The 14,053-nt window shown below is 33.0% G+C and overlaps 1 protein-coding gene across 1 annotated transcript; it reads left to right on the forward strand.

Annotated features, from left to right (window-relative positions):
* The first annotated feature begins 2,421 nt into the window (after window positions 1-2,421).
* Window positions 2,422-11,836, forward strand: LOC128163518 (fatty acyl-CoA reductase 1-like). Its single transcript, XM_052827136.1, has 14 exons — window positions 2,422-2,546; window positions 3,819-4,068; window positions 5,522-5,697; window positions 6,313-6,385; window positions 6,683-6,789; window positions 7,167-7,344; window positions 7,486-7,530; window positions 7,625-7,811; window positions 8,159-8,240; window positions 8,342-8,431; window positions 8,608-8,737; window positions 9,120-9,247; window positions 9,381-9,643; window positions 10,690-11,836. The coding sequence occupies exons 2-13, from the start codon at window positions 3,853-3,855 to the stop codon at window positions 9,544-9,546; spliced, it is 1,578 nt and encodes a 525-aa protein (XP_052683096.1). The 5' UTR covers window positions 2,422-2,546; window positions 3,819-3,852; the 3' UTR covers window positions 9,547-9,643; window positions 10,690-11,836.
* The last annotated feature ends 2,217 nt before the right edge of the window (window positions 11,837-14,053 follow it).

Below are 14,053 nucleotides of genomic sequence, written 5' to 3' on the forward strand. Positions count from 1 at the left end.
AATCATTATTACTCCTTCTGGCAAAAAATGAACAACTTGTGAGTCTTAATTATCAACTTTTTGGAAACTTACAGGATTGAAGAAAACCCGGGGGTTCAGTGGTGTAAAGTACGCAAAACCCATTCAGTTAGTCACGCTCCCCGTGGATTTTTACCAATCAACCACATTTGAGTAATTGTTTATAATAACTAGTGTTTTTAAAGACTCACGTGACCCCGTCTATTGGTTTCTCAAACCGGAAGGCACGCGTAGAACACATGAATTGAGTCTACGCGTAAGAAAATAGTGCAGAAAGTTTTCATGCATTTCAGTAAATATGTATTATAAAAACACGCATTAAATTTTTTAAGTCCTCTGTGTATAAACAAAATTCTATTTAGAAAATAAACAAATAGTTTTATTGATCAAAAATATTCTTGCTCGGGTTCAAATGTGGAATGAGTTACGTTACTTAATGCACAGCGCCGTTGACGATTCAGTTTGTGTACGAGCTCATTAATCAATAGAAGAGGTTGATGGTGGAATCGAAATTAAAGTTCCCAAACGCAAAGTGCCATTTTTGAAAAGTTGTGAATTTTATTTTGACAACCTTTCACCTTAATACTACCAAACTTTATGCGCAAGCCGAAGTTAAAATTTGGACGGGTTATACACAGATGTTTTACAAATTAAATAGGTGTTTCATTGGCTTCCAGTCTACTTGCGGTATGACTGCTAAGTGCTTTTCGTCTCTAAAGGAATTTTGTACAAAGAAAATAAAAACAAGTCTGAATTTGCCTTCTCGTTCGTTGGCTCTTTAGTTGATTAAACTGAATTTAAATTTTAAACAATGCATTGTAAGCAAAATCTATAATAGATTATACATTTTGGAAGACTTATACATCATATAATATATACAATCTTATCGATTGAAGAACCAAGTTAAATGTTAATGTTCATGTTTTCCGGCTTAGTTGGAATCAGGCTTCGGGTGAATTACATTGTAAAATAATGCATTGCATTACCATTACTTTATGAATTAGGGCATTAAATTACCATTACCATTACTTAATTTTCTTGAAGTAATGCATTACATTACCATTACATGAGTAAAGTAATGCATTACCATTACTTTGTGAAAAGTCAAAAAGTTTTTAAAAAGTAATTTAAAAACTAAATAAAGAGTTTTTGTAAATATTGCACAAATAAAACATGCTAAAAATATTTACAGGTTCATGTTCATGTTCACTATCAGGTTCAAATTTAATGACTTATACATGTACAAGATTGCTGTTGCACTTGTAGTTCTCAAAGTAAGGTTGGTCCCGTAACATTTACACGCTAATGGCGGAGTTGACAATCTCTGTTATTTATGTCTCTGATTTTCGGAGTATGATTTTTAATGAAAGGAACGGTTGTATCGTAATTCGTGTAGGTGATGCACGAGTTTACACTAAAAAGTAGTAAGTGGCGAACGGATTTATTTTTACCTATTAATTTTGCATGAATCGCAAATGAACAATATCGTGTCAAATAAGTCGGTCTTAAAAATCAAAATGGCAACCGTGACAAATCTTTTTATTGTCAAAGTTCTTGGAATCTTATTGTAATAAAAATATTTCTAACGTCAGGTGCCTGTGTTTGTTATCGGTATAAAATGTTCACTTTGTTTGTTAATTCAGCAGTTTCAGAGTTTTCGGGGTTTTCATAAACCTTGTATAACGGATACCGTCCGACTTGTGGGTTTTCTCTTGGATCACAAAATTGAATAACTCTAATGATTAAAATCATCTACTTTAATATAGTTGTTTGATTTTCCCGGTTAGTAGTAATTTTTAAAATTATTCCTTGGGGTCTTATTTTACATAAGAAACCGTTGTGTCAATTTTCTACAATTATGAAGGCCGGGATTGAGTAAAATTTAGACAGAGTATCAGACAATTGCAAAAAAGCCGAATTAACATAGATTGTAACAACTAATTCAAACTCATAAATTTTGGAAGCATTTTCGAGGAAATCCAGGACAATTACAAATTCAAACTTTCAAGATTCCGTCTTTCAGTACTCTCAGTACTTTGATTTTAAACTGGTTGAAGCATCCTAAGAGAAATGTTTTTTATATCCTAAGAAAAATGTTTTTTATATTAAATCTACAAACCTTTAAAACTTTGTAATTTTATTATATTTTTAAGTATAATACGAGAATAAAAAACACAAAAGGCAGTCTAACTTTGAAGATATAAGTATGCATCTGATACATTTTTAAGAAAAAAACCTCGCATATATTGTTAATGCTATGATCACTAAAAAGCTGCTTCTTACATCTGACATTCATTATATTTTCATTATCGTTTGACTAGAGGTGTTCATCATCCGGAAATAAATATCCGTATCATACAATTTTTGATAACTACAAATGGGGGAAACTTCCGCCAAATATAAGGAAAAAGAAATTGTCCAATCGGAAGAATAAACCAAGGGTCAAAGTGGATCAATCGACGAGGACGTGATACCGATTCTAGAACGAGTGAAACGCTTTGAACCGGTGATGGGAGTTTTATTTTAAGGTATAGTTAGACATGCTGTTGATATAATTTAGATCATAAACCAAATGACATGGTTGACGCGCCAGTGATCGTACATTAAGATATAGGCGTGTGCAAAGTGGGCTGGGCAGCCGGTGTCTCCCGACCAAATTTGATCCTCTATCTTATCAACTAGCCACACCCGCTGGGTTTTTTTACTCATTCCAATACAATTTTTCTTACAGAATATGTTAACATTTTCTTGATAGGGCCTAATTTGCAGGATAAAAGGTAAATCGATGTTGACCAGAGTTATGCCCCTTCTGTTTGTAGTTGCTATAGTCAATCTCAAAAACGTAACATTTTCACCAGTGTTTATCAACAATAAAATTAAATCATAGGCTATTGTGACCAAAAAAAAATAACATACTACGACATGATATCTGACGTAATAGAAATTTGAAGACTACAGGCCTAATAATTTTTATGATTATAAATTTTAAGAGGGGGGGGGGGGGGGTGTGGAGTTAGACGTAAACAGTGTGATTCAAATTGCACAATATACTACTTTCTTTTGAGAAGAATAGACAGAATTGACAGCGGGTAAGTGTTGATTTTTTTTATGATATACGTGTGCATTAATGTTTAAAAGTAGAAATAATAGGTCTGTTACAAAAATTCAGGGAAACTAGAGTCAAACCATGGGTCGAAGCATAGACCATCTTCGGTTCCGACATTTATACGTTTTTCAGAATCTAAACACGAGGGCTTGCAAAGAGAAGTGGATGAAGGCTATGCCTGTCCACTTCTCAAAAGAGAATACACAATATACAAATGTTATAAAATGTTTATGTCTGTCACGTCTCAACCGCACAACTCTATGTGTTTATTATGCATGAAATTATTGTTTATTTACACCCATCTCTTTCTGGTAAGCTTGCCCCTTGTGTATTCCAATTACACATTTACATGTAGATACATTAATTTTGGTAATTTTCAGAAGTTATTTAAGAGTCTGCTTCTGAAATTGGGGTCTGCTTTCCATGTCCGCTATGGCTCAGCTCTGGGTCTGTCATAGCAGACCCCGAGTGGACACAGACAACAGATCCGGAGATTGGTTGGTGTTTGCTTTCTGTTAGGTTGGGTCTGGTTGGTACTGTAATTTTGTTTAACACTACTTTGTTGTCCTACCGATTCTATAAATACCCATGAAAATTGTTTACAGGATATGATAAAAATTATGTGCAGGAAGTCAGCATTTAACGACTTGTTTAAGATCCAATGTTATTTCCCTTTCCTCTTTTTTTTTAACAGATAGGTGTCAGTACAGAAGAAGAAACTGATAATTATGTCAACCATGGATTCCTCGTCCAGACTTCCATCAATAGGGGAATATTATGCAGGAAAAAATATATTCTTAACAGGAGCTTCGGGATTCATTGGAAAAGTGCTGATAGAAAAACTTCTAAGAAGTTGTCCTAATGTGAACAAAATATTTATGTTAATGAGACCAAAGAAATCACAAGACATTGACCAAAGAGTTGAGGAGATATGTAAATGTCCAGTAAGTCATCATCTAAATAAGTAAATCCCAAAATATTTCATGGAAACACTTTGTGAAAAATACGAAAAAAGTACAAAGTACATAGACAAACTATGCCATAAATATTTTAATATAAGATCAAATTCTATTTAAATTGCCAATACATGTATAAGGCATAGAATAAGTCGAGCAAAAATGTTTACAAGGAATTGAAATCTTTGAATTGATTTTGAGTGGATTATCCAAATATTACAAGAGAACATGCAATGTACATGAGTGGATCCCAAAACAAATAGGTATAGCGCTTTTCCCCCTGATTTCGCCTACACCCGTGTTTGAACGGAAACTACCTGTTAATAAAAATAAATACAGGTAGCTGTCGCAATATGATTTTCAAAACCTAGGTACTGATTTTATAATCGTGTCAGTAACCACTTATTTGTTTTAAATTCAGGAACTCTGTGTATTTCAATTTAGTTGAAATTATGAACTGTGATAACTTTCAGCAAAATGCAATAAATGTAGGTGTATATAGAGAATAGTGTTACTGAAGAGATCTGGTGTGCAGTCAAGCTAATTAAAATTAGATCTTAGATCCGCTCACTACGATCGTTACACCTAGTGTAGCGATCGTAGTGAGCAGATCTAAGATCTGATTTTATAATTAGATTGGGTGTGCAGTCACTGTGCTCATATTCAGAACTATAAACAAGAGAATTTGAAAAAAAAGTTCCTCTCTATTCTTATTATGCTTTTAGTGAAAAAAAAAAATCATTACTTGTTGGAATCGATCCAGCGACGGCATGACCAAAAAGACCTCAGTGTTACCACTAGGCCACACATACAACACAAATATGGAATGTCCTTTCAATATATGTGCCATTGTGGCTATATACATGAACTTATTAGAAAGGTCACTAAGTGAAATATTTGTTTAATTTTCAGTAAGAAGACCACGTTTAACCAAAATTAATCCAATGATTACATATTGTATTAGAATAACTGTAGAACATAATTTAATTGGCTTTCTTGGGATTAAAGTGGTTAAAGTATAGTTAAATGCCTAACTGTTTTATTGCATACTTACTATTTTTCAATATAAACCTAGCAAAATCTAAAGATTTAAATGATGTTGTGTGTATAAAGATAATTAAGACTCTTTTAACATGGTTAATGTGTAATTAGTGTTACTCTGAATATATTTTAACTAAATATTGTATAAAATTGAAAATGTCTGTTGTTTGCAAAAGCGCTATATTGTATAGGCGAAATCGTATATTAAGTGCGCTATACCTCTTTGCACATTTCATTTAAAAATATAATTCAGTGAAATTGATATAAAGTTTTTGAGAAAACCTGATGATTCTTGTTCATATTACTTGTATTGTTTACAAAAAAATATATTTAAAAATTTAACTTTTATATTTTAGATGATTATTTTGATTTTTTTTAATATTCAATCTTGATTTTGTAGGTCTATGACAAACTGCGCAAGGAACAACCAAACTTTCATGAAAAATTAGTCCCAATCTTTGGAGATATAACATTACCAGAACTTGGAATAAAGCCTGAAGATCTGAAGTTACTTTGTGACAATGTGAATGTTGTGTTCCACAGTGCTGCTACAATTAGATTTGATGAACATTTAAGGTATACGATATATATAATATATACCTCTTTACTGGCTATGAGAACGATAGCAAGTTTATTGTCTCCTGAGACAGCAACCACTTCACGTGGCAAAGATAAATGTTTGAATAAATTGTGTTCATTAAATTTGAGATGAACTCCAGTTGCAAACCTTGTATTATACATGTACTCAGAGTTTCATAATCTGATGTTAAAGTGTTTCCATTGATTTAAGAATTGTTTTACTCTTCCTCCTTTAAAATTCTCTATATCTCTATTTGCTTTAAGAGAAACATATTCAAAGCCTTTGCAAAAAATAAGTTTCTGGTTTGTGTAGGATTGTATCCCATTTGTCTACCAACCAAACTTTTTCTGGAAAGATACAGTACATGTACTACCACTACAGTGCAACAATCTTGGATATAACTACTGTACCAACACATATATTATCATCAGGAAAAAATGTGTGTGGTGTAGATTCAAATTGGTTTTAAATGCTCATATCCATCTCCACTTAACCACCCCTGAGTTCAACATTTCTTTACTAGAAAATTGTGAAAAATTGGTAATTCACTTGAGATCATGCATTTTTTAATGAAAGCAATATGACAAATTGGGTTCTTGTTTATCTTATAGGGTGGCAGTAGATATGAACGTCATTGCAGTAAGGAAGATGACTGTTTTGTGCAAACAGTTCAAACACCTTGAGGTAATTATGATACCATTTTTCATTTATTATTCTGAGTGCTGTATTTTCCTAGACCTTCACATTGAAACAATAGATTTGTTAATTCTTTTGTTGGAACTTGTCAAAGTAACATGTAGATGCACCAAAATATTTCTCTGCGCTCTCTCTCTCTCTCTCTCTCTCTCTCTCTCTCTCTCTCTCTATTAAATAAGAAAAATTGCTCTATTGTGTTAAATACATTTGCTTATACATGTATTAACAATGTTAACAATATTAGTTGAGTTCTTGTATCAGTTTTTTTTTAATTTGTGTTTACAGGTATTTATACACATATCTACAGCTTATGCCAACTGTGATCGTCCATTTATTGAGGAAATGGTATATAATCCACCCGTGGATCCCCAGAAATTAATAGATGTATTAGAGTAAGTATTCTTTTAAAAGATATCCATTTGTATCATTGATATTTAAGGGGAATTAGGCTGTGTAGAAAAAAATGAAAAAGAAATAAAAGAACAATTTTATCGGTATGGAAAGGAAAAAACATCAATATTTTTTTCTTTTTACAGTTAAAATTCTTGATAAAATTCCAGATATAGATTATAACTGAAAAATTTCTGTGCACAAAATTACATATTTTACAACTGCAAATAGATTGGTTAACATTTTAAATTAAAAAGAATGTCTCTATTCATTCCAAGTTTTTTTTTATATAAATACATATATGACTGCAAGCCTTGTTAAAAATGTTGAAAGAAAACTTAAAGATGCTATTCTAAATTGCCTTTCGATCAATTTGCAGGTGGATGGATGATGACATGATCACCTCAATCACACCCAAGCTGATAGGTAACAAACCAAACACATACACCTACACCAAGCACCTGGCAGAACACCTGCTGGTCAAGGAGGGCTCGGACCTCCCCCTGGCCATCGTCCGACCCTCCATCGTAGGGGCTGCCTGGAAAGAACCTGTGCCTGTATGTATAGTTTCTTGACTTCATTCCGAGTTATAGATCAATGAGGTCATTACATGAGCCATGTAAGGAATACAATAAGATAGCAGTCATTAAAAACAATGTACGGTATTAAATAAAACTGTTTTTTTTTTTTTTTTTTAGGGCTGGATAGACAACTACAATGGGCCCAGTGGGTTATATGTAGCAGTAAGTATTAATTGTAATAGATGAATAAGATGTTTATGCATTCTAACAGAATGAAAGTTTAAGGTTTTGAATTATTTTTATTTTTTAATTCAAGGCTGGGAAAGGGATTCTGAGGTCCATGAAGGGAGACTACCGCGGCGTGGCAGACATAATCCCGGTGGACATTCCAGTTAACATGATCATTGCTGCCGCATGGTACACTGCGGTCACCAAACCAAGCTCCTGTCTTATCTACCACAGCACCACTGGCTCCGTAAATCCATTCACCTGGGGAGAATTAGGTCAGTTAATTTTACCATTCAACCTGAAGCCAAACACTTGTACCTTTCTTTTGTTTACACATATAAATTATATTGAATTTAACATCTGAAGATTTTCATTGAAACAAATGCAAAGCTAAAAATATTTGTGCATTATATTTCATTCTTGCACACACCATCTGTTAAATTAAATTGATGTTATGCACATTACATGAACAATCAGCAATTGTGAGAACTTAATTTTAAAAGATCGGTTGTATTTGCTTCCTCGAGAGATATTTCTTATTACTTTTTAGGTTTCTTTTTCTCATTTTTACACAAGTTTTTTTTTTTGAAAACTGATGGATTTTGTTCAAATTATTTTTCAGAGGGAGTTGTAATGAATTTCTGGAAGAAAGTGCCTCTTGATTCCTGCTTTAGAAGACCAAAGGCTGCCCTTACTAGCTCAGGGTAAGGAGTATTTGAATATGTATACTGGTATATTTGAAACTCTGGAGCTTGCATTTTTTTAAAAGCTTTATTGGAAAATGTATGTCTTCTTTATTTTGTAGGTTTCTTCATGACTTTTACACATTTATTGAGCACATGCTCCCAGCCTATGTAGCAGATCTTGGCTATTGCCTGCTTGGAAAACGCCCAAGGTACTTTTATTTTCTATCTGAAAGATTTTCAGAGCTATTTTTAAAAAATTGATAAGTTGTATAGCCGCCAGTGAGCAATTCTAAACAAAAATTGTCCAGCATTTGAGGAATTGTGATTGCCCACTTTTTCTTTGATTCCTGTTTACTTTTCTAAAACACTTATAATATTCATGCAGGATGGTGAAGATCTACAATCGTTTGCACAAAGCCATAGGGACTTTGACCTACTTCACCATGCACTCCTGGGAGTGGTCCTACAGCAATCTGGACATGCTGACCAGTCACATGTCACCTGAGGACAAAAAGGTAACACACAAATATAACAAAATGACATTTTTAAAATAAACTATAAAATGTATGTAACCCATACATAATTTTTTTTGGTGATGAGTTATGCAGAACTTCATAGCACATGAAAACATCTTGATATGTACATGTTAATCTTTTAAAAAATCTGAGGAATATAAGTGACAAAGTGACTCAAAAAAGATATTTTACTTGTTGTTTATGACAACAGAAATATGAACATTATTTGATCTGGGTATTCATCTTAATTTTTGCAACAGTTTTGACAGTTTCGATAATCAGGTGATTGTTAAAATAAATGGGTTTTTTTTTTTCAAACTAAGTTGTATGTCATCTGCCTTTTACACTCCAGTAGTAAATGTGAAATTTTCTTATCCTGCAGTGTTTTTACTTTGATCCCCGAGGTCTGCATTGGCCAACATACATTGAGAATTACTGCCTAGGAACTAAAAAATTTCTTCTGAATGAAGATTTATCAGGGTTACCAGCTGCCAAAGCCCATTTAAGAAAGTATGTTGTCACTCAAATGGCTTTGTTTTTGTGTCAGTTTTCATAATTTTTCAACAAGTCAAGGCTCATTCAACAGCTTTGTTTATGAGACCAGATTCCATTATAAAATATTGATGTTTTCTATTTTTCTAAGGTTGAGGAACATTCGATACTGTTTCAACACCATTGTACTGATAGCAGTGTGGAGAGTGCTCATTGCACGGTCAGAGCTGGCCAGAAATCTGTGGTACCTGATTATTGGACTGATGAACAGATTTGTTAAATTCTTCCGCTTGACAAGTACCATCCACAAGCAGTGAAAGAAATGCTACCAAACTGACAAACTTTGACGGCAAATCCACATAGACAATTTTTCCAGCATATTTCAAATTTTACATCAACCCTGTCACAATTAAGGTAGCTCGCAGGTTTACCTGCTTGTGAGAAAACCTACCTTGAAAATTTGTCCATGTGATCCATAGGTTTTATAGTTTTATTTCTAAAATTTATTTAAGATTCGTCTGCGTGGTAATATTGTTATCGTGTTTCAAATACAGTGTCATTAATAAAATCAAGCAACGCCATTTCAATGAAATATATAGTAAAATGCACATTTTAACCCAGAAACGCATTACAAAACTATGCTCCAAACTTTTAAACGATTCAGACGAAATTAATCATACTCAACACAAAAACAGAGGAGATAATTATGAATCAATTCATAAAAAAATATCAGTATGTGTTCTCGGCCAATTTTTGTCAAAAAAACTTTAAAGATTGAAAAGATTTCTCAAAACCTTATATTTTCATTACTACGTTAGCCTGACGTCATCATTTCCTTACTTTTTAGAACACCAAAATTGAAATGCATTTATTGACAAGACTAACTGTTTAACACATTTTAGAACATGTAAATGCTTATTAGACATTATTGTGAATGTTATCAAATGCAATTAATGTAAGGCTGTAGAGATACAGAAAATTGCTAATTTTGTTTTTATGAAACTCTGAGTCAATCAATGCAAAAATAAAATGCCAGGCAACTACTGACAATATATGTAAGTAATCGAATAAAACAGTTATCTCAAGCCAAAAGAAATTTAAGAATTTAATCGGTAGTACAAATTACGAAAATTATAATTGTAAAAAAAAAAGCGAAGTTAATGCATACATTCTATTTTAAAACATGACTTTCAATGGAAGAGTTCTAACGCACACTCATTCTTTATCTTTATGAAACAAAATGTGACAATGTATGTGACATCTTTAAATTTTCAGCACTTGATATTATAAATCTTTGTATAAACAGTCATAAACCGCATATAAGCTTTTTAAAATATTTTCTTTTATACTTCTAAATATCTCATTTGTCATTTTAAAATAAAATTATGAGTTTACTATGACGGTCAACTCTTTACGTCGATTCCTATTGTGACGTCAGCAAACCCGCGAGCTACGTTAAGACTCAAATTTTTGTTGGTATATATGCTTTACATGTTGAGTCTGCTGCTGATGTTTCAAACATGGAACAAAGGATGCAAAGAGACTAGGAAAAGAATGTAATTATACCCGCGCAAACAAAGTTTATGGGGGTATATTGGATTCACCCTGTCTGTCTGTCCATCTGTCTGTAGACCCAATTTTGTCCCCCCCCCCCCCCCACCCTGCAATTTTTATTAAGATCAAACAAGATATAATGATTTTATGAAAATTTTCATCTTCCTTATCCTATATATTCTACACTGATGTTGAAAAGTAAGGGAGGTAATTTATTAACAAGATTTTATTGAATAATCAATTAATAGTAAACACTCTAAAATATATTTATATAAATACATCCAGATGGAGGTTTTTTGTCTTTTTTTTTTTACTAAATTTTTTTGTTTTATAAGTATTCTATCAACTGACAATGCAAACTTTTTGTTTGTCAATCATTAATTCTTAGAAGTTAATAAGAACATCTAAGACAAGTGTGGCTGAATTCAGTTGTCCCAAGGGGGCCATTATCTGAGCCATGGTTTAGATGGAGCATGTGTTAAGGGGAAATTGATAATTTGTAAAATGGGCAGTGATTTGTAGGTTATTTTAATACTGTTTCATATACACCAACAATTTCTATCATTATAAGGAAATAAATTATACCATTATTAATATTTTGATACTGTCATATACACCAAAAAATTCTATCATTATAAGGAAATAAATTATACCATTATTAATAAAGAATTTAACTATTCTTAAAAGCTGTTTAAATTTATTAGTCAAGTAAATTCATGAAGTGACCTTAAAGGGCATTAATGTAAATGAAATTCAAAATAATTAATATGTTTTTTGTCCCATTTGAAATTAGCCTTGCATGGATATTAGTCCCATTAGGACAGTTCTAATGTTTGTATGATATAATGTATATGTTATTGCTGATGTTCCATACATGAAACAAAGGATGCAAAGACTAGGAAAAGAATGTAATGTTTGCATGATATAATGTATATGTTATTGCTTTAATATTTATTGTAATTTTTTTTTATACATGACAGTTAATGGATTTAAGTTGATTTATTTTACCAAATAAAATCCAGAATTTTTGATAAAATAGAAAATGTGTTTTACAATCATTTTACCATGTGTGAGAACAGTTGCTATTCTTCAATTCTTCAACCGATAAGCTCACCAATACGAAGGGAGGGGGGGGGGGGGGATTATGCCATACCTGTGGCGCCGCTTCAGGCATCCAGACTGGGTTAAAGTTTATGAAGCAGGTCCTTTATCTAAGTTTTTACTTGCCCTATCTTCACTAAACTGCATGGATGGTGCATCTGGACCTAATTAAGGACTTAAAGACCTAATCCCAGGAACATGAAGCAATTTCATACTTACTAGTAGGTCAAAATGCTGAATCTAGGCCATTTATTTCAGTTGCAGGATGAAATGTAGTCTGGTATCCGTCCCCGCCACTGCGTTTTCACTTTGTTTTGGGGTCCACAAAACGAAGTGAAAACACAGTTGGGGGGGGGGGGGTTACCAGACTAGATGTTGAGCAGGCTTAAGTTTTTGGAACAGGTGTCTTTTGATGTTCATATCTAAGTTACTACTGGCTGGTGCGTCTTAAGATGCACTTGACCGGCTTGAACGTTGAATCTGTGTCATATAGGTTTTAGAGGCTGGAGGGATTAATTTAAAAGTTTTTGGAACTGGTTTAAGTTTTTGGAGCAGGTGCCCTTTGACAAATCTTAGTTGTTATTGGTTTAGTCTTTATCAAATTTTGATAGCTGATGCATCATCTTATAATACTGATACAGTTCACAGGCTTGGATGCTGAATCTGAGCCATAGGGTTAGGTTGTTGGCGGAGGTTAACGTTTATGGAGCTGGTTACATGTTTATGTACATGTAAATAACTGAATAAGACCGATACTATTTTTTTTAAACTTGCGTTGTTGATATAACTATGAAAGTGAATCATAGAAGTAGCTTTAGACACAGAGTGATCTTGATTATCTAGATGCTTCAGCTGGTATAACATTTTTGAACAACTCAAATTTAGAGGCTTAGGGTCTTTGAGCTGGTCACCAACTGAAGTAATTTTTGCTCATGTTTAATCAGACTTAAGGTGGTGTGGGACACCTATGGATATTCACGTGGATAAAAGTTCATTATAATCAAAATACTTTCACCAGTTAAGAATTTTCAAATTTTTCAATATTTGACTTATAATATGTATTAAAAAATTTTTGGAAATGTAAAAATATAAATGCCCCATCGGGATTCAAACTCATGACATACAGATTAGTCGTATATGCTTTAATCCACTGCAGCAGGCTGCTAAATAAGGATTTATAGGGAGAAAACAATTATAAAATTATTTTACTTGATTGTAATTTTTATTTCGATAGGAAGTACGTCACAATATGGAGGTGTCCCATACCACCTTAATTGTTATAGCTATGGATGTGTAAATTGAAGTAGCTCAATACAGATACAGAGATTTATCTTGATTATCTTTATGCAGAAGCAGGAGGAAGTTTTTTTGAGCGGTTAAATGCAGGTTAAAACATTGGGAAAAATACTGTATTGATCAACTTTCTTGGTTCGTATAACTTTGAATTTGAAGAATGAGGCTAACTTCAGATCAAAGCGGCCTGATCTCCATTATCAAGGATGCTATTAGTAAGAAAATGTTGCCCTACCTCAGTCAAACCCTTCGGGCTTTATTTGATTTGACCCGACCGACCGAAATTATTATACAATATTACATGGCTTCGAGGGCGACATACCAGAATATTTGCCCCGAGGTGACAGGAAAGCCCTGGAGTGTTATGTTGCCCGATGCCGCGGGTTATGTATTTTTTCTGCAATGTATCTATAGTCTGTCCCAAGATATTTATGTAGCATATTTGGACGATTTTTAATAAAAAATACACATACCCGTGAAAAAAGTGCAATTGAAATAGTTGAAAGGGATAATTTCCAAGATAATTTCATTGACACAATATCATCTTTCACTCGGAAAAATTCACAGGAACGAAAAAGTTTCCTTACTGAGATTTATAATGGGGAATGCTTACATCTTTTCTCCATTCGGAATACACTCGGAATGCATCGCGCAATTTTACGTTATCATCCGGGCTTCCTGCAATACAAAATCCCCTCAGACATCACATTTTTTAGCATTGTATTGAAACCTGATAACATAACAGGGGCGTTTTGACTGAGAAATATTGGAAATGTTTCATACTTTTCAATGACTATCGTTTGAACTATGGGGTATTTATAAATATCACGCAATTAATGTAAATCCAGGATATTTTGGGACAGAGTATACCTTCAT

This window comes from Crassostrea angulata, chromosome 1, assembly GCF_025612915.1.
Source record: "Crassostrea angulata isolate pt1a10 chromosome 1, ASM2561291v2, whole genome shotgun sequence".
Taxonomy (NCBI): domain Eukaryota; kingdom Metazoa; phylum Mollusca; class Bivalvia; order Ostreida; family Ostreidae; genus Magallana; species Magallana angulata.